The 25,985-nt window shown below is 42.4% G+C and overlaps 1 protein-coding gene across 6 annotated transcripts in view; it reads right to left on the bottom strand.

Annotated features, from left to right (window-relative positions):
* The window catches only part of PCMT1 (protein-L-isoaspartate (D-aspartate) O-methyltransferase), a 58,489-nt gene extending 34,881 nt beyond the window's left edge, over window positions 1-23,608 (bottom strand). For all 6 annotated transcript variants that reach the window (XR_010157790.1, XM_063812672.1, XM_001173392.4 and 3 more), the window contains exons 1-3: window positions 23,067-23,608; window positions 2,525-2,629; window positions 619-650 (exon numbers count right to left, since the gene is read on the bottom strand). Coding sequence is in view for 5 of the 6 variants with exons in the window: in XM_063812672.1 (XP_063668742.1) it covers window positions 619-650; window positions 2,525-2,629; window positions 23,067-23,295 (366 nt within the window). In the remaining variant the exon portion in view is untranslated. The remainder of the gene's footprint in view (window positions 1-618; window positions 651-2,524; window positions 2,630-23,066) is intronic.
* Between the last annotated feature and the right edge of the window lie 2,377 nt (window positions 23,609-25,985).

The following is a 25,985-nucleotide window of genomic DNA, read 5'->3' as shown; positions in this document are numbered from 1 at the left end:
TTAAAATATTATCTCCATTAATTGTCTACTAAATAACCTTTTATGTTCAATTTTTACATGTCACAGATACTGACAACCACCAAAAACTTTAATATGCCAGTTTCTACCTTAAAAAGCTCCTTCTGGGCCAAGCACGGTGGCTCACGCCTGTAATCCCAGCACTTTGGGAGGCCGAGGCAGGCGGATCACGAGGTCAGGAGATCGAGACCATCCTGGCTAAGACCGTGAAACCCCGTCTCTACTAAAAATATAAAAAATTAGCCGGGCATCGTGGCGGGCACCTGTAGTCCCAGCTCCTGGGGATGCTGAGGCAGGAGAATGGCATGAACCCGGAAGTGGGAGGTTGCAGTGAGCCGAGATTGTGCCACTGCACTCTAGCCTGGGCGACAGAGCGAGACTCCATCTCAAAAACCAAAACAAAACTCCTTCTACAGACCCTGTATTAAGAATAAGATGTTCAAAAAAGAAAATGATGTTCATTACCAATTCACATAACTCATAGATGATAAATTGATACAACTAAAAATTTAAAACTTTCTTTAAACCTTTTTTACTAAAGAAAATGATTATAGAGAAAAATGTAATCCATTTGTAACCAAGTGAACAAACTTAACTTACCATGTGTGGAGCACTGATTGTTGCTTGGAAACCTGCAAAAGAAGAAGAGAACTACTGATACAGTCAGCTGTAAAAATATACTATTTCACATAATTTCTTTTCTACCATCCATACGTTATTTTTCACAATAATTCTTTTTTTTTTTTTTTCCTGAGACGGAGTCTCACTGTGTCGCCCAGGCTAGAGTGCAGTGGCGCAATCTTGGCTCACTGCAAGCTCCGCCTCCCAGGTTCACGCCATTCTACTGCCTCAGCCTCCCGAGTAGCTGGGACTACAGGCCCCCGCCACCACGCCCAGCTAATTTTTTGTACTTTTAGTAAAGACGGGGTTTCACTGTGTTAGCCAGGATGGTCTCGATCTCCTGACCTCGTGATCCACCCACCTCGGCCTCCCAAAGTGCTAGGATTACAGGCGTGAGCCACCACGCCTGGCTTTCACAATAATTCTTTTTTAATTTTTATGATCTCAAGAAAATAAAACTTACTTCTATTAGAGTACTGTCACCCAGCAGTTAAAATTAGAAAATATAATCATGCCAAAGGGTAACGTGCTCATCTAGTAAAACAGTCCCTCTAAAGTACGGCAGCTAAAAATTTCTTCTCCTGTAGAGTCAGCTAAGAAAGGAAGAATTTCAGTAAGTTGAGAGTTGATATATTTTTGGCTTGTTTTTCCTTCAGATTGTTTTTTAAAAATAAGTTTTCATATGTAATAGGTATACAAAGTCTGTGCAAAATTAAATTGCTTCATATTTCTGTCAACTTAAAAAAAAACTAGAATAACTGAAAAAGTAGCTTAAAAGACCAATAAAATACTTCATTTTATTCTTTATCTTATCATCTAATGTTAATTCACACAATCTTTTCGTGGTTCTTAACTTTTAGTTTCTTTTCTTCTGGTGTTGCTTTCTCAAAACGTATTTACCTGCTTCTTTCTGCCTCTGAAGCAAGTTTCACTGAGCGGTGGTAGCAGGTGCCTTCGGGGTTCAGAAGCTCCCCAGGATCTTCTCTGCTGACTGTTATAGTGCGTCAAAACAAGATAGCATGGCAGCCGACTGACAGAATCCTGAGGCACTTCTAAGCCTCAAAGGCGCCCACTGCCAAGGCTCAGCAGTTCAGCAAAACCTGCTTCAGGAGAAGGAGTTAAATACAAGACTTTCTAAAAACAAACACAAGCCAAAAAATCAGGGCAAATAAAGCAGAGAAGTCATTAATAACTTAAGCACACTTACTGATTTAAATATTGATTTAAAAAATTAATCCTAACCTGAAAACTAATCTTTAGTCAACACTAAGGCCCCTAAAGAAAACTCAGCACTCGGCTAATACTGTAAGTTTTCATTAAAAGTTTTTTTTTATGGCAGGGTGTGGTGGCTCATGCCTGTAATCCTAGTGCTTTGGGAGGCCAACACGGGTGGTTTGCCTGAGCTCAGGAGTTCCGAGACCAGCTTGGGCAACACGCTGAAACCCCATCTCTACTAAAATACAAAAAATTAGCCAGGCGTGGTGGCATGCACCTGTAATCCCAGCTACTCGGGAGGTTAAGGCAGGAAAACTGCTTGAACCCAGGAGGTGAAGGTTGCAGTGAGCCGATACTGTGCCACTGCAATCCAGCCTGGATGATAGAATGAGACTCCGTCTCCAAATACAAAAGTTTTTTTCACTAAAATATTTTATTTCAAAAAATGTTTTTAATTCTTTATACATATTATATATTGTTCGAGAAAACAGAAAAACATACATAATTTTATTAAAATAGGTATGTTTGGGATTATGAAACTTGCTGAGTCATAAAATTCAAATTAAGAAGGTAATAATAGATAAATATCTGTGTCCCAGGCTTTTTCTACTTCCAAAAATCATAAAGTAAATGATGAAAACTATGATATTTTCAGAAATCTAAAGCTTACCTATTGATTGTGGAGAATCCATGTATGGGTTACATTTTGCATAGTGGGAGCGGTCTGTAGCCAGCATCACTTCAAATACTTTATCTGTCTTGATGATTCCATTTTCTGAAACAAATGAGGCAAATATTTTCAGAAGAGAGAGACATGATCAGAGATATTTTAGAATAATTACACCAGCTGTGCTATAGAGACTGAACTGGAAGAGAAATGATTGGAAGTTGTTGTAATGGCCCAGGTAATGGCAACCTGGTTTCTTTTTTTTTCTGAGACAGAGTCTCGCTCTGTCACCCAGGCTGGAGTGCAGTGGCGCAATCTCGGCTCACTGAAAGCTCTGCCTCCTGGGTTCACGCTATTCTCCTGCCTCAGCCTCCCGAGTAGCTGGGACTACAGGCGCCCGCCACCACGCCTGGCTAATTTTTTGTATTTTAGAAACATGGTTTCACCATGTTAGCCAGGATGGTCTCGATCTCCTGACCTTGTGATCTGCCCACCTCGGCCTCCCAAAGCACTGGGATTACAGGTGTGAGCCACTGGACCCGGCTTTTTTTTTTTTTTTTTTTTGAGACGGAGTCTTGCTGTGTAGCCCAGGCTGGAGTGCAGTGGTGCGATCTCGGCTCACTGCAACCTCCACCTCCCAGGTTCAAGCGATTCTCCTGCCTCAGCCTCCCAAGTAGCTGCGACTACAGGTGCATGCCACCACACCCAGCTAATTTTTTGTATTTTTAGTAGGGATGGGGTTTCACTGTGTTAGCCAGGCTGGCCTTTATCTCCTGACCTCATGATCCACCCACCTCAGCCTCCCAAAGCTGGATTATAGGTGTGAGCCACCGTGCCCAGCCCAACCTGGTCTTTAGTAACAGCAAGGACACAGAAAACTAGAAGGATAATGAGTTATATTTGGTAGGTAATATATACCTGACTGACTGGATTTGGGGGTGGGAGTGGAGGTTATCACTGATACGCTGATGCCATTTACCAATTTAAGAAATCCTGTAGAAGGATCAAAGTTAAGGGGTAAAAAGTTAGGGGTTTCAGATCATACAACTGGAGATATTCTGTAGTCAGCTGGACACATGGATCTGGAGCTCAGGAAAGAGATCTAGAATAAAGATTTCTATTTATTATGGATGGCAACTAAAGCAATCAAAGTGAATTCAAAGTGGCCAGAGAATAAGTAGAGAAGACAAAGCCAACATCTAAAAGATATGCAAAGAAAACAGCCATCAAAGATGATGAGCATCACAGAGGCAGAATGAAGACCAGACCATATTGTTGACTGTTGTAGAGCCAGGAGACGTGAATTTCTCAGGAAGGAAAGCAAGATCAATAATATATATTTGCCTTCCCCAACAATTAGCTGAGATTAAGGCCGGGTGCAGCGGCCCATGCCTGTAATCTCAAAGCCTGGGGAGGCCAACAGGGAGGATAGCTTGAGCCCAGCGGCTTGAGACCAGGCAAGGCAACATAGGCCCTGTCTCCACAAAAAAAAAAAAAAAAAAAAAAAAAAAAAATTTAATTAGCTGGGGATCATGGCACAACCATGTAGTCATAAATACTCAGGAGGCTGAGGTGGGAGAATTGCTTGAGCCCAGGAGTTTGAGGTTATAGTGAGGTATGATCATACCACTGCACTCCAGCCTGGGTGAGAAAGCATGACCCCTGTCTCAAGGCCAGGCACGGTAGCTCACACCTGTAATTCCAGCACTTTGGGAGGCCCAGGCGGGCAAATTACTTAAGGTCAGGAGTTTGAGACCAGCCTGTCCAACATGGTGAAACCCCATCTCTACTAAAAATACAAAAATTAGCCAGGTGTGGTGGCGCACCCCTGTAATCCCAGCTACTCAGGAGGCTGAGACAGGAGAACTGCTTGAACCCGGAGGCTGAGGTTGCAGTGAGCCGAGATCATGCCACTGAACTCCAGCCTGCGTGACAGAGTAAGACTCAGTCTCAAAAAAAAAAAAAAAAAAAAAAAAAAAAAAGAATCCTGCACAAATAGGTGCTAACTCCCCTTTTCCTCCCCACTACCAATATCATCATCCATTAAAGAAGGTGCAGGATGCTATACTAACAGGAGGGGGTACACAATGAACTCTGTCCACAAAATGCCTAAAAGTAGGAAAAAGAAAAAAACCAATCAAACCAATGCCACTCAAATCTAATGTAAAAAGAAAACTAAATGCAAATAAAAACATTTCTGCTGATTAAAGAAAACCAGTATTTAAAACTATACTCTAAGAAAACGTGCCAGGAAGTAAACATATTACCAGGAAGAATTAACTTCAAAATACATTCTAATGAAACTATTTTAAAGGAAAGGAAAAAAATTCTCAAAACATCAAGGCAAAAATAATTAGCCAGGCTGGCGCGGTGGCTAACGTCCGTAATCCTAGCACTTTGGGAGGCTGAGGCAGGCGGATCACTTGACGTCAGGAGTTCAAGACCAATAGGGCCAACATGGCGAAACCCCATCTCTACTAAAAATACAAAAATTAGCTGGGCGTGGTGGCACATGCCTGTAATCCCAGCTCCTAAGGAGGCCGAGGCACAAGAATCGCTTGAACCCAGGAGAAGGAGGCTGCAGTGAGCCGAGATCGTGCCAATGCACTCAAGCATGAGCAACAGAGCGAGGCTGTGTCTTTAAAAAAATTAAAAAAGAAAAAAAAAAAATTAGCCATGCATGGTGGTGCATGTCTGTGATCCCAGCTACTCAGAGGCTAAGGTAGGAGGATCACTTGAGCCTGGGAGGCGGAGGTTGCAGTGAGTCAAGATCATGCCACTGCGCTCCAGCCTGAGTGACAGGGTGAGACTCCATCTCAAAAAAAAAAAAAAAAAATTCAAGACAAAAAGATCAAATCACCTATTATAATAAGAATTTTAAAAATTAGGGGCCAGGTGCGGTAGCTCATGCCTGTAATCCGAGCACTTTGGGAGACCAAGGCAAAAGGATTGCTTAAGCCTAGGAGCTCAAGACCAGCCTGGGCAACATAGGGAGACCCCGTTTCTTTAAAAAAATTTGAAAATTAGCCAGGTGTGGTGCCATGTGCCTGTGGTCCCAGCTACTTGGAGGTTGAGGTGGCAGGATCACTTAAGCTCAGTAAGTTGAGGCTACAGTGAGCTGTGATCATGCCACTGTACTCCAGCCTGGGCAACAGAGTAAGGCCCTGTCTCAAAACACAAACAAACAGGTCGGGCATGGTGGCTCATGCCTGTAATCCCAGCACTTTGGGAGGCCAAGGTGGGTGGATCACCTGAGGTCAGGAGTTTAAGACCAGCCTGGCCAACATGGCGAAACCCTATCTCTACTAAAAATACAAACATTAGCCGGGTGTGGTGGTGCACACCTGTAATCCCAGCTACTCAGAAGGCTGAGGCAGGAGAATCGCTTGAACCTGGGAGGTGGAGGTTGCAGTGAGCCAAGATCGCACCACTGCACTCCAGCCTGGGTGACAGAGCAAGACTTCGTCTCAAAACAAACAAACAAACGAACAAAAAATTAGGTCACTACAGATTTCTTAAGAGCAACAAACAAGCCAGATGCAGTGGCTCACGTCTGGAATCCCAGCAATTTAGAAAGCCAAGGTGGGTGGATCACTTGAGTCCAGGAGTTCGAGACCAGCCTGGGCAACATGAAGAGACCCCATCTCTACAAAAAACTTAAAAAATTAGCTGGATGTAGTGACACATACCTGTAGACCCAGCTACTCAGGGGACTGAGGTGGGAGGATTGCTTGAGCCTGGGAGGTCAAGGCTGCAGTATGCCCTGATCATGCCACTGCACCCTAGCCTGGGTGACAGAGTGAGACCCTGTCTCAATAAATAAAAATAAAAATTAAGAGCAAGATTCAAAGCAAAGTAAGAATAAGGCAGCATTTTCAAGAAATTCAAGGAAAGAAAGTGCAAGTCACCATAAAAAGGAGTGAACGGCTGGGTGCGGTGACTCATGCCTATAATCCCAGCACTGTGGGAGGCCAAGGTAGGAGGATCACTTGAGCCTGAGTTGAAGAGCAGCAGGAAAAAAAAAAAAAAAGAGTGAATTACTGATATACCCAACATGAATGAATTTCTTTTTCTTTTTTTTTGAGAAGGAGTCTTCCTCTGTTGCCCAGGCTGGAGTGCAGTGGCGTGATCTCGGCTCACTGCAACCTGCCTCCTGGGTTCAAGTGATTCTCCTGCCTCAGCCTCCCAAGTAGCTGGGATTATAAGCGCCTGCCACCACGCCCAGCTAAGTTTGGTATTTTTAGCAGAGACAGGGTTTCACTGTGTTGGCCAGGCTGGTCTTGAACTCCTGACCTCGTGATCCACCCGCCTCAGCCTCCCAAAGTGCTGGGATTACAGATGTGAGCCACCACACTCAGCTTGAATGAATCTCAAAAGCACTAATCTAAGTGAAAGAAGCCAGGCGAGGAGACTACATGATTCCATTTTTAACACATTCTAGAAAAGCCAAAACCATAGTGGTAGAAGGCCCGTCTGTAGTTGCTAGAGGATAGGAGAAGGGAGGAGATTAATTACAAAGAGACACCAGAAAACTTTTTGGGTGAAAGAAACATTCTATAGCAGAGATCAGCAAACAACTGTAAAGGTCCAAATAGTAAACATTTTAGGATTTGCAAGCCGTATAATCTCTGTTGCAACTACTAAGCACTACCACTGTGATGCAAGAACAGCCAGAAACACTATATAAATGAAAGTGTGGCTGTGTTCCAATAAAAATTTATAAAACCAGGCAGCAGGCCAAATTTTGTCTGTGGCCTGTAGTTTGCTGACCCATGTTCCACATCATAATGAAGTTGGTGGTTACACTTTCTGTTTGTCACATTTTTCAAATTGTATTCTTACAACTGGTGAATTTTTATATAACTTATACCTCAATAAAGCTGATTTTTTTTTAAGTGTAAGCCAACGATTTTATACCCAGCCAAGCTGTCCTTCAAATATCAAGGCCATAGGAAGGAAAAAAACCATTTTGAATATGCAGGAACTCAGAGAATGCTGTACACACAAGCCCTTTCTGAGGAATCTTCTAGAGGATGTGTTTCATCTAACCAAGAGATAACCAGGGATATGTTGGCAAAGGACACATACCCAATTGTATAGCAAAGACAGAAATAAGGATAGGAACATGGGTGAAATAATAGCACTTAAATGTTACATGTTCTGACAAAGTAGAAAGAATACAACTAAAAACAATGGGAGGAGGAAAAAAGAGAAAGTATAATTAGATCACTGACTGCTGTACAGGTAATAGAAGGAATCAAAGCATACCATTTCATACTGATAAACCAGATAGTAAAAAAAAAAATTTTATTTTTTTTTTGAGACAGAGTTTCACTCTTGTTGCCCAGGCTGGAGTTCAGTGGCGCGATCTCCACTCACGGCAACCTCCACCTCCCGGGTTCAAGCAATTCTGCTGCCTCAGCCTCCTAAGTAGCTGGGATTACAGATGCCCACCACCACACCCAGCTAATATTGTATTTTTAGTACAGGCAGAGTTTCACCATGTTGGTCAGGCTGGTCTCAAACTCCTGACCTTAGGTGATCCACCTTCCTCGTCCTCCCAAAGTGCTGGTATTACAGGTATGAGCCATCATGCTTAGCAAAAAAATAAAAAATAAAAAAATAAGGTCAATTAACGACACTATAAAGGGTATAAATACAAACTTTCCAAGTAACAATGAATATTTTTTAAAATTAGCAAAAAAGGCACATCAAATAGAGAAAACAATGTAATTAGCAAAAAAGGCACATCAAATAGAGAAAACAATGTAAATAGTAAGAAACTAGCAAAGACAAACTTATATGGTCTTTCCATTTTAAAATATAAATTTTGGATAAATTACCCAAATAGAAAATATTATTTCTACACGAAGAAGCATAGGCAAGCTACCCAAAAAGGTAATTAGAATAAAACATTGAAAGCATTTTTTAATTTTTTTTTTTTTTTTGAGACAGAGTCTCGCTCTGTCTCCCAGGCTGGAGTGCAGTGGCACGATCTTGGCTCACTGCAAGCGCCACCTCCCGGGTTCACGCCATTCTCCTGCCTCAGCCTCCCGAGTAGCTGGGACTACAGGCACCCGCCACCACACCCGGCTAATTTTCTGTATTTTTAGTAGAGACGGGGTTTCACCGTGTTAGCCAGGATGGTCTCGATCTCCTGACCTCGTGGATCCGCCCGCCTCGGCCTCCCAAAGTGCTAGGATTACAGGCGTGAGCCACCACACCTGGCCGCATTATTTTATTTTTTATATTTATTTATTTATTTATTTAGAGATGGAATCTCACTCTCGCCAGGCTGGAGTGCAGTGGCGCGATCTCGGCTCACTGCAAGCTCCGCCTCCCGGGTTCACGCCGTTTTCCTGCCTCAGCCTCCAGAGTAGCTGGGACTACAGGCGCCCGCCACCACGACTGGCTAATTTTTTGTATTTTTAGTAGAGACGGGGTTTCACCGTGTTAGCCAGGATGGTCTCGATCTTCTGATCTCGTGATCTACCCGCCTCGGCCTCCCAAAGTGCTGGGATTAAAGGCGTTGAGCCACCGCGCCTGGCCCCATTTTTTAATTTTTAAAGAGATATGGTCTGGCTTTGTTGCCCAGGCTGGAGTGCAGTGGCACCATCATAGTTTATTATAACCTCAGACTCCTGAGTTCCAGTGCTCTTCCTGCCTTAGCCACCCCAACACCTAGGCCTACATGTGCATGCCACCACACTCGGCTAATTTTTAAAAGTTTTTTTTTAGAGAGTGGGTCTTGCCATGTTGCCCAGGCTGGTCTCAAATTTCTGGCCTCAAGTGATCCTCCCACCTCAGCTGAGATTACAGGTGTGAGCCCCTGTCCCTAGCCTAAAAGCATTTTTTTTTTAAAGTTTTAAAAGCAGAGTAATAATAGCAGTGATATTCGCTTAATGTTTACCATGTGAAAGATACAGTACTAATAAACAGAATCTTATGTTGTCTCAAATAAGCCTATAAAGTAGGCACTATTATTATTTCATTTGACAGATCATAACATTGAGGTTAGAAAGACTAGTTAAGTAGTCCAAGATAACAGAGCAAATAAGGGGTAGGGTTATTCAAATTAAGATGTTAGATTTCTATGATCACTTCACTATACTGCTACTAACATATTCAAATAGCTTAGTGAGTTCTACTAATTCATTTCCCAAAATAATTCTTGAGTGGTTCATTTCCCCTGAAATTAATTCAAATCCCAGAGGGTGATTCATAGACTTTCAAAGTCACAAGAGGCTTTAGGAGCCATTGAGTCTAACTTCATAAATTGGTACCATATTCTCTTCTAAAAGAGTTCCATTATTGTGGTTCTTACTAGCTCATTCAGACCACTCTGATTATTAGACAATTTCCCTGTATTAAGATAAATCTCCCTTTTCATAATTCACTCACATGAAACTCTTAGGGTTATTCTCTGAAGCCACAAAGAATATATTGAATTTCTATCTAGTCAACCATTTTTTACATAAAGATAAATCAGGACTACCTCAAGCTTTATTTTTTTCAGGTTAGGCAGCTTCACTCAACACTGCCAATTATTCATCAATTTTTGAAACCATCATCATATTCACTGTATTCATTCTTCTCTAGATGGATACTTAAAGTGTGACATCTTAAAGATTTTACTTGAGGCACATTCTAAAAATCAAAGTAAATTAAAGAAATCACTTCCTTCAAGCTCGATAATATACTTCTATGAAATTTATGTGAGCTTCTTTGGCTCTATAGATATGAAGGCATATGGAAGTTACTAAAAACTCTAAATTGTTATTAATAGCATGCCATCAGCCATTTATTAAAAAGCTGAACCCATCACGTCTCAGAATAAAGCTTTTTTAGGCATTACTGGGTGGTTTCCAAAATTTTCACAAGTTTCTTATTATTTATTTTTGCCCAGGATCCCATGTTCTAAAAGATGCTTAAACCAAACTATTATATATTTACTAAGTTATTAAATAATTTTTCTGTCATTGGTAATCTATGGTATATATATATCATAGATATATATATACCATAGATTACCAGCGCTCTAAAATATTTCTAACAAACAGAAAAGTAATTTGATGTTTTACTTTGCATGTACAGGCTAATTAGGGGTAAATGTGCAATTACCATTAGGCTTTTCTGAAATAGAGGACAGCTTGAGAGCCACCCATACCCGATCTGCTTGCCGCCCTAGGGTCTAAAGACCCTAATTAAATGATTATAATAATGGCTAATGTTGGTCCAAATATGCAACTGATCCAAATGAAAACAGGATTCAAAAAGGAGACTACAATAGAATCCAAGCTATCAGCCAAATAATAAAAACCTTGAAAAAATTAGGGTCATGGTAAGAAAAATATGTTTCTTTTCCCAACTTGAAGCGTGGGTGAAAACGGGCACAGAGGATAAATCAAATTCCAGGAAAAAAAAAAAAACACTATACAAGAGTTATGATTTACATATAAGGAAAACTAAAATGTAGCAAGATTTAAAGCAACTGATGAAGCATTAAAAAACAAAGGAAAAACATTTGACAGTCTTCAATAGCAGAAAGGTCTGTAATATAGGAAACAAAGGGCAAGGAATAAACTCAATACACTACATCGTTCAGCAAAGTATGGATACAGTCATAAATATTAATGATGGCTACTGATTTTCAACTTTTGAAATCAACAATAAGGTGCAGAAGATTTATTTACTGCTCAAAACAAAATGTAAGTGTTATCAACTTTGACAATGTAAAAGAACTGTCAATCAATTAGGAAATGAGAGCGGGAACTCCCTAATACCCTTTCTTACCAAGTAGATGGGTTAAGAGGTAGTGTCAGTTTATAAATTATGGAACAAGAAACAGAGGTTAAAGTCTATTACTTAAAGTTACAAAGGTAACCACAAAAGAGGAACCAAAAACTATGATATAACTATATGAAGGAAGGGGATAGGTTTGTATTGTGTAAATACTCATCCATCTTGGCAGGAGGTCAGCAGATGATGTCTAAAGTAGATAAAACATGAAACATCAGTTTAAGCATATGATTTAGAGATATGAAGATAATCACAAGAACCAAAAACAGTTAAAAGTGGTTCACTCTAAGCAATGAGTCTGGGAATGGCGAAGAATGTTGTTTTTCATTATAAGCTCATCTTATTCTGTATCTTTTAAATATGTACATATATTACTTGATTAAAAATTAATATTCTCAATTCTCCTATCATAGATAGTATGTATGTGTATATATATATGTACACACACACACACACACATCACCCTTACAATTAGCAAGATACAGCAAGGACTGCTTTACTTTCATAGTGATAAAATTTTGTGTGTGTGTGTGTGTGTGTGTGTGTGTATTTCATGTTTTATCTACTTTAGACATCATCTGCTGACCTCCTGCCAAGATGGATGAGTATTTACACAACACAAACCTATCCCCTTCCTTCATATAGTTATATCAGTTTTATATATGTGTGTATACACACACACACACACACACACACACACTTTTTTACCTGCATCCTCTATAATCCAGTATATAGTGATAGAATTATTTGGGTGCATTCCCAGTTAGTCTCCCTGTGATTATGTGAACCCTTACAATTAAGTTCTTGTCAATGGAACATACGTAGAAATTATGGATACAACTTCCAGAACATGCTCTTTTTGTTTTGTTTGTTTTTTTAGACGGAGTCTTGCTCTGTGCCAGGCTGGAGTGCAGTGGTACGATCTTGGCTCACTGCAACCTCCGACTCCCTGGTTCAAGCGATTGTCCTGCCTCAGCCTCCCGAGTAGCTGGGACTATAGGCATGCACCACCATGCCCAGCTATTTTTTGTATTTTTAGTAGAGACAGGGTTTCACAATGTTAGCCAAGATGGTCTCGATCTCCTGACCTCGTGATCCGCCCACCTCGACCTCCCAAAGTGCTGGGATTACAGGCATGAGCCACTACACCTGGCCCAGATCATGCTCTTAAAAGGAATGGGTGTTTTCCTTTTTCTCCTGCTTACCTCCCCATTGGCTGGAAGAGGGAAATGGTGAAGGTAAACTATCTTTAACCTTGTAGATGAGGGAAAGAGCAGAGCAACAAGAGAGGAGTCTAGGTCTTCAGCACCATGGAACCACCATATTAGTCTTGAACTGTTTGGACTGCTATGGGAGACAGAAACTTATTTTGTTTAAGGTATTGTGGTTTGGTCTTTTTTTATAGCAACTGAACAATGTACCCTCATGCACAAGGCATATGAAGAGGCAAATAAGACCAGCCTGCAGAACAGGATTGGAGTTGGAGCATGGGAGTAAGCTATATAAGACTCTAAAAAGGCCTGGAAAGGTAAGCAAAAGGTGTTTACACCTGATACAGTAAGCATTAAGAAGCCTAAGCAGCAAAGTGACATAACAGAAATCAGTACACTAGGAAAAAATCAGTATAATGTGTAGAATGGATTGGATCTGAAAGGAGGGAAAATGAAAAGTATGACAACCAATCAGACACCAGGTATGTTACTTGTAAGTTTCAACTACGAACCTGGGCTGGGATGGTATCAATGAAAATATGGTGAAAGGGATGGCTATGAAAGGCATTTGTAAGAACTGCTGAGTTAATCTGATGACGGTCTGAAAGAATCAGTGATTATTCTAAGATATATGATCTAAAATGCTGAAAACTCTGGCAGAAATAAAAAAATAAAGAGGGCCTGTGTTGGTATGAAGCACTGAAAATACAGGTAAGAAAATAGGCCGGGCGCAGTGGCTCACGCCTGTAATCCCAGCACTTTGGGAGGCCGAGGTGGGTGGATCACCTGAGGTCAGGAGTTTGAGACCAGCCTGGCCAATATGGTGAAACCCCGTCTCTACTAAAAATACAAAAATTAGCCAGATGTGGTGGCAGGTGCCCGTAATCTCTGCTACTTGGGAGGCTGAAACAGGAGAATCACTTGAACAAGGGAGGCGGAGGTTGCAGTGAGCTGAGATCCCGCCATTGCACTCCAGCCTGGGCAACAAGAACAAAACTCCATCTCAAAAAAAAGAAAGAAAGAAAGAAAGAAAGAAAATAAGAAAGATTTCAAGTCATATAGAAACTTTCTAAGCTTGTTACAAGGTTACATCTAAATAAAAGAAATATTACCTTATTATATTAGTTTATAAGACTTGGATAGCTGTTAACCATCTACCCCACATTTCTTCTCTGCTATCAACATGCCTGGAAAAACAATAAGAAATTAACAAAACTTTCACCTTTTTCTTCCCATTCAGAATGATTAGGCATGATAGATGCTAAGTAGAGGCTGAGACACTCCCAAAGTACTTTCTGTACTGAAAAAATGTGAAAGGAATTAGTTTTAAATTCACAACATGGCCGGGCGCGGTGGCTCACGCCTGTAATCCTAGCACTTTGGGAGGCCGAGCCGGGCAGATCACGAGGTCAAGAGATTGAGACCATCCTGGCCAACTTGGTGAAACCCTGTCTCTACTAAAAATACAAAAACTAGCTGGGCATGGTGGCATGTGCCTGTAATCCCAGCTATTCGGGAGGCTGAGGTAGGAGAATCACTTGAACCCACAAGGTGGAGGTTGTCGTGAGCCGAGATCGCGCCATTGCACTCTAGCCTGGGCAACAAGAGCAAAACTCCATCTCAAAAAAGAAAAAAAAAATTCACAATATAATTAAGGAAGAATTTTATGTGATGGCAAGTTACGGTAAAGCATATTCTCTAAGTACCAGAGATTATTTTAAAATATGTACCTTCCTCTGCCAACCAATGGGGAAAAAAAATAAAATGGATCTTTCACTATACCTTAATAACTTTTAATTGATACATAGTATTTAGATGTTATTTCTCAAAGGATATGTTCCTTGGATTCCTTTACATCTCTAACAAACTACAATGTTATACAAAACCTAAAATGCAGGTAACATTAGAAGTTAATGTTAAACTTCTGTAGCTGGCTACTAAAACACATACACTCCACAAGTAATTTCATGCAATCCATAACACTATTAAAAAAAAGAAAAAAATTGGGCCAGGCGCAGTGGCTAACGCTTGTAATCCCAGCACTTTGGGAGGCCGAGGTGGGCAGATCACAAAGTCAGGAGTTTGAGACCAGCCTGGCCAACATGGTGAAACCTCGCCTCTACTAAAAATACAAAAATTAGCCAGGCGTGGTAGCATATGCCTGTAATCCTAGCTACTCAGGAGGCTGAGGCAGGAGAATTGCTTGAACCGGGGAGGCGGAGGTTGCAGTGAGCTGAGGTTGCGCCACTGCACTCCAGCCTGGACGACAGAGCAAGACTCTGTCTCAGAAAAAAAAAAAAAGAAAGAAAGAAAGAAAGAAAAAAATTGGTTGGGTGCAGTGGCTCACTCCTGTAATCCTAGCACTTTGGGAGGCCAAGTCGGGTGGATCACTTGAGGTCAGGAGTTCGAGGCCATCCTGGCCAACATGGTGAAACCCCATCTCTACTAAAAGTACAAAAATTAACTGGGTATGGTGGCACGTGCCTGTAAGTCCCAGCTACTCGGGAGGCTAAGACACGAGAATCACTTAAACCGGAGAGGCAGAGGTTGCAGTGAGCCAAGATCACACCACTGCATTCCAGCTTAGGCAACAGAGTGAGACTCTGTCTCAAAAAATAAAATAAAATATTTTTTAAATCATAAAATCTAGGTACAAGGGACCACTGGGGAAAAAAATCACAGAATCTTGGATTTGGAAGGGTCCTTAGAGATCTAGTGTATATTCAAATCTGATGACAAAATCCCTTCTACAATATCCCTTACAGTGAAATGGTCAACCATTCTTTGCTTCAACATATTTGGTGACAGAAAACACTTTTTCAAAGCCAACTTTTTGATTGTTAGGATAGCTTTGTGAATACTTACTTATAATGAGCCAAAATCTGCCTCCCATTTGTCCTGGTTTGACCCTCTACTACATGACATTTCTTCAAATTTAAACACCACTGCTCCCTAAAGGTTTTGCTAAACCAAACCACCTCCATCCCTTCAAAGCACCATGTAAGATGCTGATCCTCTTGTTATCTTCATCACTCTTATCCAATAATCTTTAGTTTTACACTGCCACCCTGAAAGCATTTAACCAAAGCTAAATATAATATTAATAAAAATATTTTTGTAACAGCACAATCGAATCTTTCCCCTCCTACAGCCTAAGATCTCATTAACCAGAATGTAATACAGCCAAGCATCAAGATCTACTGCAATCCAAAAGAACCTTCAGTGATGGCAGATCTATTCCCTATCTGCACTGTCCAACGGGGTGGGCACTAGCTCCATGTGGCTACTGAGCTCTTGAAATGTGGCTAATATGACTAAAGATATAAATTTTTAATTTTATTTATTTATGTATTTATTTTGAGGCAGTTTCGCTCTTTCACCCAGGCTGGGGTACAATGGAGCGATCTCAGGTCACTGCAAACTCCACTCCCTGGGTTCAAGCGATTCTCCTGCTTCAGCCTCCAAGTAGCTGGGATTATAGGCTCCTGTCACCATGCCCAGCTAATTTTTGTATTTTTAGTAGAGACGGGTTTTTGCATTGTTGGCCAAGCTGGTCTCGTACCCCTGACCTCAGGTGATCCACCCACCTCGGCCTCCCAAAGTGCTAGGATTACAGGCATAAGCCACCACGCCCGGCCAATTTTATTTATTTTTATATAATTTAAATTTAAATATATACATAGGATTTCAAGTTTACTTACTAGTACCTATCCATAAGACTGGCTTGAAATAAGTCAAAATGAGAAGGCCTCTGGACTTTGAGGCTCCAATTTCTTAGGATTTTACCAGCTGGTTCTATTTTTCCCATGTGCATACAAAAGTAGTGGAATATTAAGAGTAAATGCTGGCTGGGCGCAGGGGCTCATGCCTATAATCCCAGCAATATTGGAGACTGAGGCGGGTGGATCACTTGAGCCCAGGGGTTTGAGACCTGCCTGGGCAACATGACAAAACCCCGTCTCTACCAAAAAAAAAAAAAAAAAAAAAAAAAAAAAAGCCAGTCATGGTGGTGTGCATCTGTAGTCCCAGTTACTCGGGAGGCTGAGATGGAGGAGTCACTTGAACCCAGGAAACAGAGGTTGCAGTGAGCTAAGATCACGCCACGGCACTCCAGCTTGGGCGACAGAAAGAGGCTCTGTCTCAAAAAAAAAAAAAAGGGTAAGAATAAATGCTCTTTTCTACTAGCAACACCTACTAGTGGCTAAGAACTGGTGCTGTAGATAGAATTAGAAAATAATTTCATTATTTACAAAAGTAAATGCTTTTAGGATATAAAAACTATAAATCATCATAATTCTTGCATATTCAAATGCCTACTAAAAATCTCGACTTAAATGTCTTATAAGAAAAGCATTCCTCAAAATAATCTGATCTCCCACAGTCCCCTCCTCACAGAATAAACGTGGCTGCTCACTCACTCACCATTTCCAATTTAGAAAATGGCAAATCATTCCAGTTGCCAAGGCCTAAAACCTTGGTGTTGGATCCTTGCCTCCAATCTTTTCTCCCAGATCCTAAATCCAAATCTGGAATTCGCTATTTCTTCTGCCTGGAATGCTTATCCCAAGTCTACCTGCGTGATATGTGTCTACTCCTCCAGCAAATCTTTGGTCTAATGATACCTTACTGAGGCCTTCTCTACAACTATAAACCTACTGCCCCACACACTCTGTCCTCCCTCCCTACTTTGTCACTTATCATGTGACATACTATACTTGGCTGCTCCCATTAGAAGCTACAAGAGGGAGTGGATGTTTGTTTTGTTCACTGCTGTATCCCCAGTGCCTGTCATATAGAAAGCACTAAAATATCAGCTGACTAAATGACAAATTCCATAAACATTATATATGTAAAATGACAAAATCAAGAATGCAAAAGAAACATAAGTAGAAACAATTGATCATTAGGGGAATGGACTGAATTATTTTTACAAATAAAAATAGATAAAAGAACAATTGCTTTCAGTGGTCAGTACAGTAGTTTCCCTTTACCCCCAGGAAATACGGTCCAAGACCCTTAATAGATGCCTGAAACCGCATACAATACCAAAGCCCATACAGCCCATACAGATACTCAACATTTTTTTTTTTTTTTGAGACAAGGTATTGCTCCATCACCCAGGCTTGAGTGCAGTGGCATGATCTTGGCTTACTGCACCCTCAACCTCTCGGGCTCAAGTGATCCTCCCATCTCAGCCTCCTACGTAGCTCATGTAGCTGAGACTACAGGCATGCACCGTAATGCCCAGCTAATTTTGTTTATTTTTTGTACAGAAAATGACAAATGTTATTTTCACTATGTTGCCTAGGCTGGTCTCAAACTCCTGGACTGAAGCGATCCTCCTGACTCAGCCTCCCAAAGTTCTGAGATTACAGGTGTGAGCCACCGCACTCGGCCTTCCTTAACTTATAACAGGTTTATGTCCCTTATGACAGGTTTACATCCAGTAAAGTAAAAAACTTGTAAGTCAAACCACTGTTAAGTCAGGGACCATCTGTATGTTGTTTTCTTCCTATACGTAACATACCTATAATAAAGTTTAGTTTATAAATTAGGCACAATTAAGAAATTAACAAAAATAATGAATAAAATAGAACAAGTATAATTACATGCCAGCACCATTATTCTTGCACTTTGGGTCCATTATTAAGTAAAATAAGGATTATTTGGACACAAGCCCTGTGATACTATGACAGTCACTGCTAACCAAATAGGCTACTAAGTGACAAACGGGCAGGTAGTGTAGACAGCATAGATATGCTGAACAAAGGGATGATTCATGTCACGGGCAGGATCAAGTGGGACGTCCAGAGAGTTCCTCACGCTACTCAAAACAGCACACAATTTAAAACTTATGAATTGCTTGTTTCAGGAATTTCCCATTTAATATTTTCAGACCTCAGTTGACTTGGGGTAACTGAAACTTCAGAAAGCAAAACCATGGGATAAGGGAGGGACTACTCTATAGCATTTGAAGCCTATCCATTAAGTTAACCTCCCACAAACCCTCTGGTTTAAATACCCCTGGCTCCAGAACATCACCTCACCTACTCTGGCTATCTTCCTAAATTTTACCATGGCTTGAAATTATCTCAATACGAGTAGGAAGTAAACTCTAATATAAACATTATTTAAATAGTCACATTCCCTGGATTAAGCAGGCTCACAGTTTTAAATTAAGCTAATTTGTTTCACGAGCACATTACCAGTCCATAATCATAAAATAATTGTATTTTTTCATTTCTAGAGACCTGTGCTGTCCAATATGGTAACTACTGGATACATGTGGTTATTTCATTAAGTTAATTTTTTAAAAAATCGAATTTCGGTTCTTCAGTTGTCCACATTTCAAATGTTAAATGCCACATGTAGCGAGTAGCTACCACACTGGACAATATAGAGAACATCACCAAGCACTCTATAGGGCAAGACTGCTATAGACTTTTTCTAAAACATTATTCTAAAGCATAAAACTGATTTAGCTGAAATGCTGGCAGAATTCAACCTTATAATTTTCAATTCTCCATGTCACTGGTTCTCAAAATGTGGTCCCTGGACCAGCAGTGGCACCACTTACAAATCTGTTAGAAATACAAATTCTCAAGCTCCGGCAATCTGTGTTTTGAAAAGCTCTCCAGGTGATTCAGGAGATTTTGAAGCATGCTCAAGTTTTAGTCACTGTTCTAAGTTACTTAAGAGTGGTTATAATATAAGCCATGACATAAGAAATCTACCATTACAATCTGAAATATTCTATAAATGATGCATCAACTATGAAATCATACAACCACAGTCCTATTATGATAGATTTTAATACAAAAGGAAAACAAAATATTCTTAACAAATTATATTAAGCTTCATTTCTTAAAAACAAAACAAAACAAAAAAACTATTGGCCAGGTGTGGTGGATCATGCCTGTAATCCCAGCACTTTGGGAGGCTGAGGCAGGCGGATCACCTGAGGTTGGGAATTCAAGACCAGCTGACCAACATGGAGAAACCTTGTCTCTACTAAAAATACAAAATTAGCTGGGTGTGGTGGCGCCTGCCTGTAATCCCAGCTACTCGGGAGGCTGAGGCCAGAGAATTGCTTGAACCTGGGAAGCAGAGGTTGTGGTGAGCTGAGATCGCGCCATTGCACTCCAGCCTGGGCAATAAGAGTGAAACTCTGTCTCAAAAAAAAAAAAAACCATTAAAAATGTAATTTCCTTCCCCTTCTAGTAAGCAGGCCCCTTTTCATTTCAACATCAACACAATCACATTTTTATATTTTTCTAAGATTTCAATTAAAAGCCTTTAATTTAGGAAGAATATACACAGAATAATGAGGAAGGAAGGCAATATTTTCAAATTTTATGTCAATTACAATTTTCACATGAGCAAGTATTACTTTTATAATAAGCTAATAAAAAGAAATCTATTAGCTAGAATTACCTCAGCAAGAAGTTGAAACTAAAGTTGCACAAGTGTTACAAAAGAGGCTAAACAACTATTCTACTCTAATTTCCTCTTACCAATCATAAATCTAGTATAAAACTATTTGCAAAATCAACATCTATGTATATTAAATATTCCTTATTAAATTTCCTGACAGAAAAACATCCTTAGAAATTTCAGCTAAGAACAGTAATGCAATACATTAAAGTGATTATGAAACCACCGGGAAAAGATCTATCTAGTCTTGGCTTACCACAAATTTGGCCCAAAAAAGGAGAGACTTTAAGAGCCTAATTGATTACAAATTTCTGCCACAGCCAAGTGCCTACTATGATAACCTACCGGTGGAAAATTACTTAATCACAATTTGTGTACAAAATGTTTCAGGTACATATACTGCAATAGAAGGCACTGAGATCATGTTAAGGGATTTCGTAAAAATATTTACAACATATTGAGCTTATGTGCCATCCATGAGAACGCAAATCATACTTCATACTACTGTTGTAGCACATAAATGTCCATTTCCAATCAAGCATCATTCCATAAAATGAACCTGACAATGCTTGACAAAATATTGACATCTAGGCTGGGCGTGGTGGCTCACACCTGTAATTCAAGCACTTTGGGAGGCCGAGGCAGGCAGATCACCTTAGGTCAAGAGTTTGAGACCAGCCTGGCCAACATGGTGAAACCCCATTTCTACTAAAAATTAGCCAGGCGTGGTAGTGGGTGCCTGTAATCCCAGCTACTCGGGAGGCTGAGGCAGAAGAATCGCTTGAACCCAGGAGGCAGAGGTTGCAGTGAGCCAAGATCACGCCATTGCACTCCAGCTTGGGAAACAAGAGCAAAACTCTGTCTCAAAAAAAAAAAAAATGTTGACATCTAAACATTCACCATGGCCAGGTGCGGTGGCTCACTCTTGTAATCCCAAAATTTTGGGAGCCTGAGTCCAACAAATTGCTTGAGTCCAGGAGTTCAAGACCAGCCTGGGCAACATAGCAAAGACCCCATCTCATAAACTACCAAAAAAAAAAAAAAAAACCCTAAAAAATTAGCCTGGTATGGTGGCACCACTGTACTCAGGAGGCTGAAGTGGGAAAATCGCTTGAGCACAGAAAGCAGGGGTTGCAGTGAGCCGAGCTCACACCACTGCACTCCAACCTGGGTGACAGTGAAACCCTGTCTAAAAAAAAAAAAAATCAACATTCTCTCTTACCAAACACTAAAGACTCAGTTTCCACATTAAGTATTGTCCCCCCACCAAAAAAAAATCCAAAATGACTAATATATCAAGTACTGGCCTGGCGCGGTGGCTCACGCCTATAATCCCAGCACTTTGGGAGGCCGAGGTAGGCGGATCATGAAGTCAGGAGTTCGACATCAGCCTGGCCAACATAGTGAAACCCCTTCTCTACTAAAAATACAAAAATTAGCCAGGCGTGCTGGCAGGCGCCTGTAGTCCCAGCCACTCAGGAGGCTGAGACAGGACAATTGTTTGAACCTGGGAGGCGGAGGTTGCAGTGAGTTAAGACCGCGCCATTGCACTCCAGTCTGGGCTACAGAGGGAGTCTCTGTCTCAAAAAAAAAAAAAAAAAAAGTACCAACCATGTGCCAAACAGTACTCCTAATTTCTCTCAATTACCTTTGTCTGTCTAGCATAGATTTAGGCATATAACGGACATTTAATGGGCATTTATGAAAAAAAGGGATGACTATTAAATTCTTAGAGAAAATTCAAAAAAAAAAATTTTTTTTTTTGAGGCGGAGTTTCCGCCCTTGTTGCCCAGGCTGGAGTGCAGTGGCAAGATCTTGGCTCACTGCAACCTCCCCGTCCCGGGTTCACGCGATTCTCCTGCCTCAGCCTCACAAGTAGCTGGGATTACAGGCAGGCACCACCACGTCCGGCTAATTTTTGTATTTTTAGTAGAGATGGGGTTTCACCATGTCGGCCTGGCTGGTCTCGAACTCCTGAACTCAGGTAATCCACCCGCCTCGGCCTCCCAAAGTGCTGGCATTACAGGCGTGAGCCAATGAGCCCGGCCAAAAAAAATTTTTTTTAATGGTGCCAGCCGTTAAGGAAATTACAAATCGAGTTGAGAAATAAGACAAACACATGAAAAGCTAAGTAACACAGGACAATTAAAAATACCATGTGACAAGATATGATTACTGCATAGTAGCGAAGAATGCTATAAATTCTGACCAGTGAGTTTATTATAGACTGCGGCCCTTGTAGTCTCCCAACAAAACGGGGACGCTACATTTCGATTTAAAAAAAGAAAGTGACACAGCACTCATCCTATCCTAAAATTATCATCAGAAGAAGGAATACAGTAACTAAGGAGAGTGATATAAAGAAACTCCACATAAGGTTTTTAAAGCCTATGGTAGCCCTGAAAAAAGAACATCAGACACACAACCCTCTGCTGATCCAGGACCTGCAAAGGCTCCTGAAATACAAGTCTCTCAGGAACAGCATCCCCTGTTCTTTCTCCGCCCCGCACGGAGCTTTCCACTGGACAGCCGCCCGAGAAATTTCTCCCAGCATCTGCAATGGCAATACTCTCATCTTCCTCCCCTCGCCTGTATCAGACGGTGGCATCTCCCTCCAGGGGAAAAAACGGAGGGCGGGGGAGGCTGCATAAGAGGGAAAGCTTGCAGCGAGGTTGATTATGGAGGAGGAAGGTGAGAAAAATGCAGGGGACGAGGGTGGGGTCTCCTGAGCGCCAGCCCACACGCTCCCACCCCGAAGGCACGCCCCTCACAAGCCGGACCCGGACGCGGACCTGAGTGACAGCAGCACCACCTGTACTGCACTCCCTCCCCCAGGGCCTGCAGGGAGACGACTGCCCCTGCCCCCACCAGCAGCGGCCCCTGGCTCTTTCTCTCCCCTTCCAGTCCACGTCGTCGACGAGTGACAGGTCCCGAGGGAGGCGACTGCAAGCGCACGCCGTTCGGGACTACCGGGGCAACTCTGCGCCGAAGCCCTCCAACAGGCGCGCGGGGACAGACAAAACGTTCCGGACGGCCCAGGGGGACCCGGTCCAGGCCCAGCCTGCCCCAGCTGCCCTACAACGGGCGGAGGTGGCACTTACTGCGGAGATTGTGGATTAGCTCCGAGTGGCTGGCGCCGCCGGATTTCCAGGCCATCGCTAAGCACACTCGGAGCAGGTACAGAACCACCTTCAGCGCGACGACGGTGCCCAGCAGTTTTCCCAAGAGTGAGACCACCTCCCACACCGTCACCGCCCCGCTCGCGTCCCCGCTGTAGCTGCCGCTGTTACTGCCGTCGCCGCCGCTGCCGCCACTGCGCGCTCCCGGCATCCCCCGCGGCACGCATGCGCTCTGCGATGCCGCGCGGCTTAGGGTGCGGCCGGGTGGGGCCGAGGGCGGGGGAGGCGTGTGGCCCAGCCGCCCGCCCCTGTGGCTGCTACCGCTGCCAGGGGACTGCAGGGAGGCCGGGCTGAGTCAGCGCCACTGCCGCTGCTGCGTGTCCCTTTCTAAGGCCTCGGACCGCACCGCTTTCGCCCTGCGGCCCGGCTCGGTAGCCTGATCAGTCGCGTTCCCGGCTGCGTCTCCAGTCACCGAGCGGGACGGCGGGATGGCGGGGTCGATCTGTGCAGACGCTGCTAGTGGTTCCGCAGTCGTCGCTGGGTCAGCTGTTTCAAGCGGCGGATCTGCTCCTATAGATGTCCAGATTGTTAGACGGTGGGCTTCATCCGTCCTACCTCGCCCAACCCAGTTGACTAATATTTGGGTCGGTGGAGCCCGAATAATACAATAAGAATAAAACCCAACGACAAAGGCCCTCTCTAACCCGAGTACACCGGCCTCTGGCTTTGTGACAAGCACGTCACTGTTAGGCTAAGCAGAGACTTTGGAACCCCGGTTCTAAAGCTCTCAGAGAGTGGAAGAGTACCAGGACATGGGGGTGGGGGTTGGGGCAAAGCTTTGCTCCCTTAGAATAATACCAACGTACAGAGTTGCGATTGGTTAAAAAATACCACTGTGTCCTTTGGTGAACGTGTTATTCTCCCGACGTAAGTGTGCATTTCCACCTAATTAAGCCTCACAAATTCCACCGTGGCTTTATTGCTCTCAGCTCTGCAAGACCATGAGTGAGAAGCTCACTGAGAACATTGCTTGTCGCGTCCAAATAGCTGACTCCTAATTAGACCTGAGACTGACAGAATCCAGCCATCATCTAGTCCAGTAACTTTTTTTTTTTTTTTGAGACGGAGTCTCGCTCTGTCGCCCAGACTGGAGTGCAGTGGCGCGATCTCGGCTCACTGCAAGCTCCGCCTCCCGGGTTCAGGCCATTCTCCTGCCTCAGCCTCCCGAGTAGCTGGGACTACAGGCACCCGCCACCACGCCCGGCTAATTTTTTGTATTTTTAGTAGAGACGGGGTTTCACCGTGTTAGCCAGGATGGTCTCGATCTCCTGACCTTATGATCCGCCCGCCTCGGCCTCCCAAAGTGCTGGGATTACAGGCATGAGCCACAGCGCCCGGCCTCCAGTAATCTTTTAGAAGGAAACAAAGCTAAGACATCTGTGCCACTATATCAGCACAATTTTCAAATTCTAGTTCTTATCCGATTTTGTAAAATGTGACACTGGCCTGCTTCCAATCCAAAATCAACACTACCTATTTTCTGGGATTATGTGACCATAAATGAAACTACAGGCAAAACTGGTTTCTTTTTGTTTTTTTTGCTTTTGATTGAGACGGAGTCTCACTCTGTAGCCCAGGCTGGAATGCAGTGGCATGATCTTGGCTCATTGCAACCTCCACCTCCCAGGTCCCGGTTCAAGCAATTCTGCCGCAGCCTCCCGAGTAGCTGGAATTACTGGCACGCACCACCATGCCCAGCCAATATTTTTGTATTTTTAGTAGAGACAGGGTTTCACCATGTTGACCAGGCTGGTCTTGAACTCCTGACCTCGTGATCTGCCTGCCTTGGCCTCCCAAAGTGCTGGGATTACAGGCGTGAGCCACCGTGCCTGGCCAAAACGTGTTCTTTACTTCAGTATTAAACATGAATAAAATTGTTGATTTGGGACTGTAACCCACTTAATATTTTCCATTTCATCTTTCTACAGTTTCTTGATGATCTTCCATTTGGAGAAAAGAAAAAAGTCAAATCCTTGATAGGAAACTGGTAACTCTAAAGCTGACCCAGATGGATTGCATTTACATGCAGTGCTTCCGTAAACTGTCCCTGTGAAGTAGGACTACCAATATCACATAAAAACAACAGTAGCATAATGGCCCTTTTTAAAGAAATAACCAACATACAGTTATGAATACCTATAGTGTAAAAGAGCTTCATTTTTTAGTTGAATAAGTCATATCTCTTGTATTCAGTAGGATTTACATTCTAATGGGGAAGGAATATGCATCTAGAGAAAACTAACATAAGATATATCCAAAATATATGTCATTAGTGGTCTAGATATCAAATGCTAGCTCACGCCTGAATCCCAGCACTTTGGGAGGACAAGGCAGTTGGATCACCTGAGGTCAAGAGTTCGAGACCAGCCTGGCCAATATGGTGAAATCCCGTCTCTACAAAAAAAAAAAAAAAAAAAAAAAAAAAAAATTAGCCAGGCATGGTGGCGCACACCTGTAGTCCCAGCTACCCTGGAAGCTGAGGTGGGAGAATCACGTGAACCTGGGAGGTGGAGGCAGAGGTTGCAGTGAGCTGAGATTGTACCACTGCACTCCAGCTTGGGCCACAGAGACCCTGTCTTAAAAAAGAAAAAAAAATGGTGTTGATTTAGATCAACATTGGATGGGGTCGTCAGGAAATGGTAAAGGAAAGAACAGATCCTTGAAGGATAGGCAGGATTCTGAGGAGTAAAGAGGAAGGGAAGAATATTATAGGTGTAACCAAAAGCACAGAAGGAACCTAGAAAACTGATTCCTGGGCCGTTGACAATAGGTATCACAAACTTCATTCTTAATCATGCACGTAATTGAATTGACCAAAGCTAGGCAATTGGCATCAAAACT

The sequence above is a fragment of the Pan troglodytes genome, chromosome 5 (genome assembly GCF_028858775.2).
Source record: "Pan troglodytes isolate AG18354 chromosome 5, NHGRI_mPanTro3-v2.0_pri, whole genome shotgun sequence".
Classification (NCBI taxonomy): domain Eukaryota; kingdom Metazoa; phylum Chordata; class Mammalia; order Primates; family Hominidae; genus Pan; species Pan troglodytes.
Note: the sequence above shows the minus strand (reverse complement) of the source record. Positions and strands in the feature narration are given on the sequence as shown.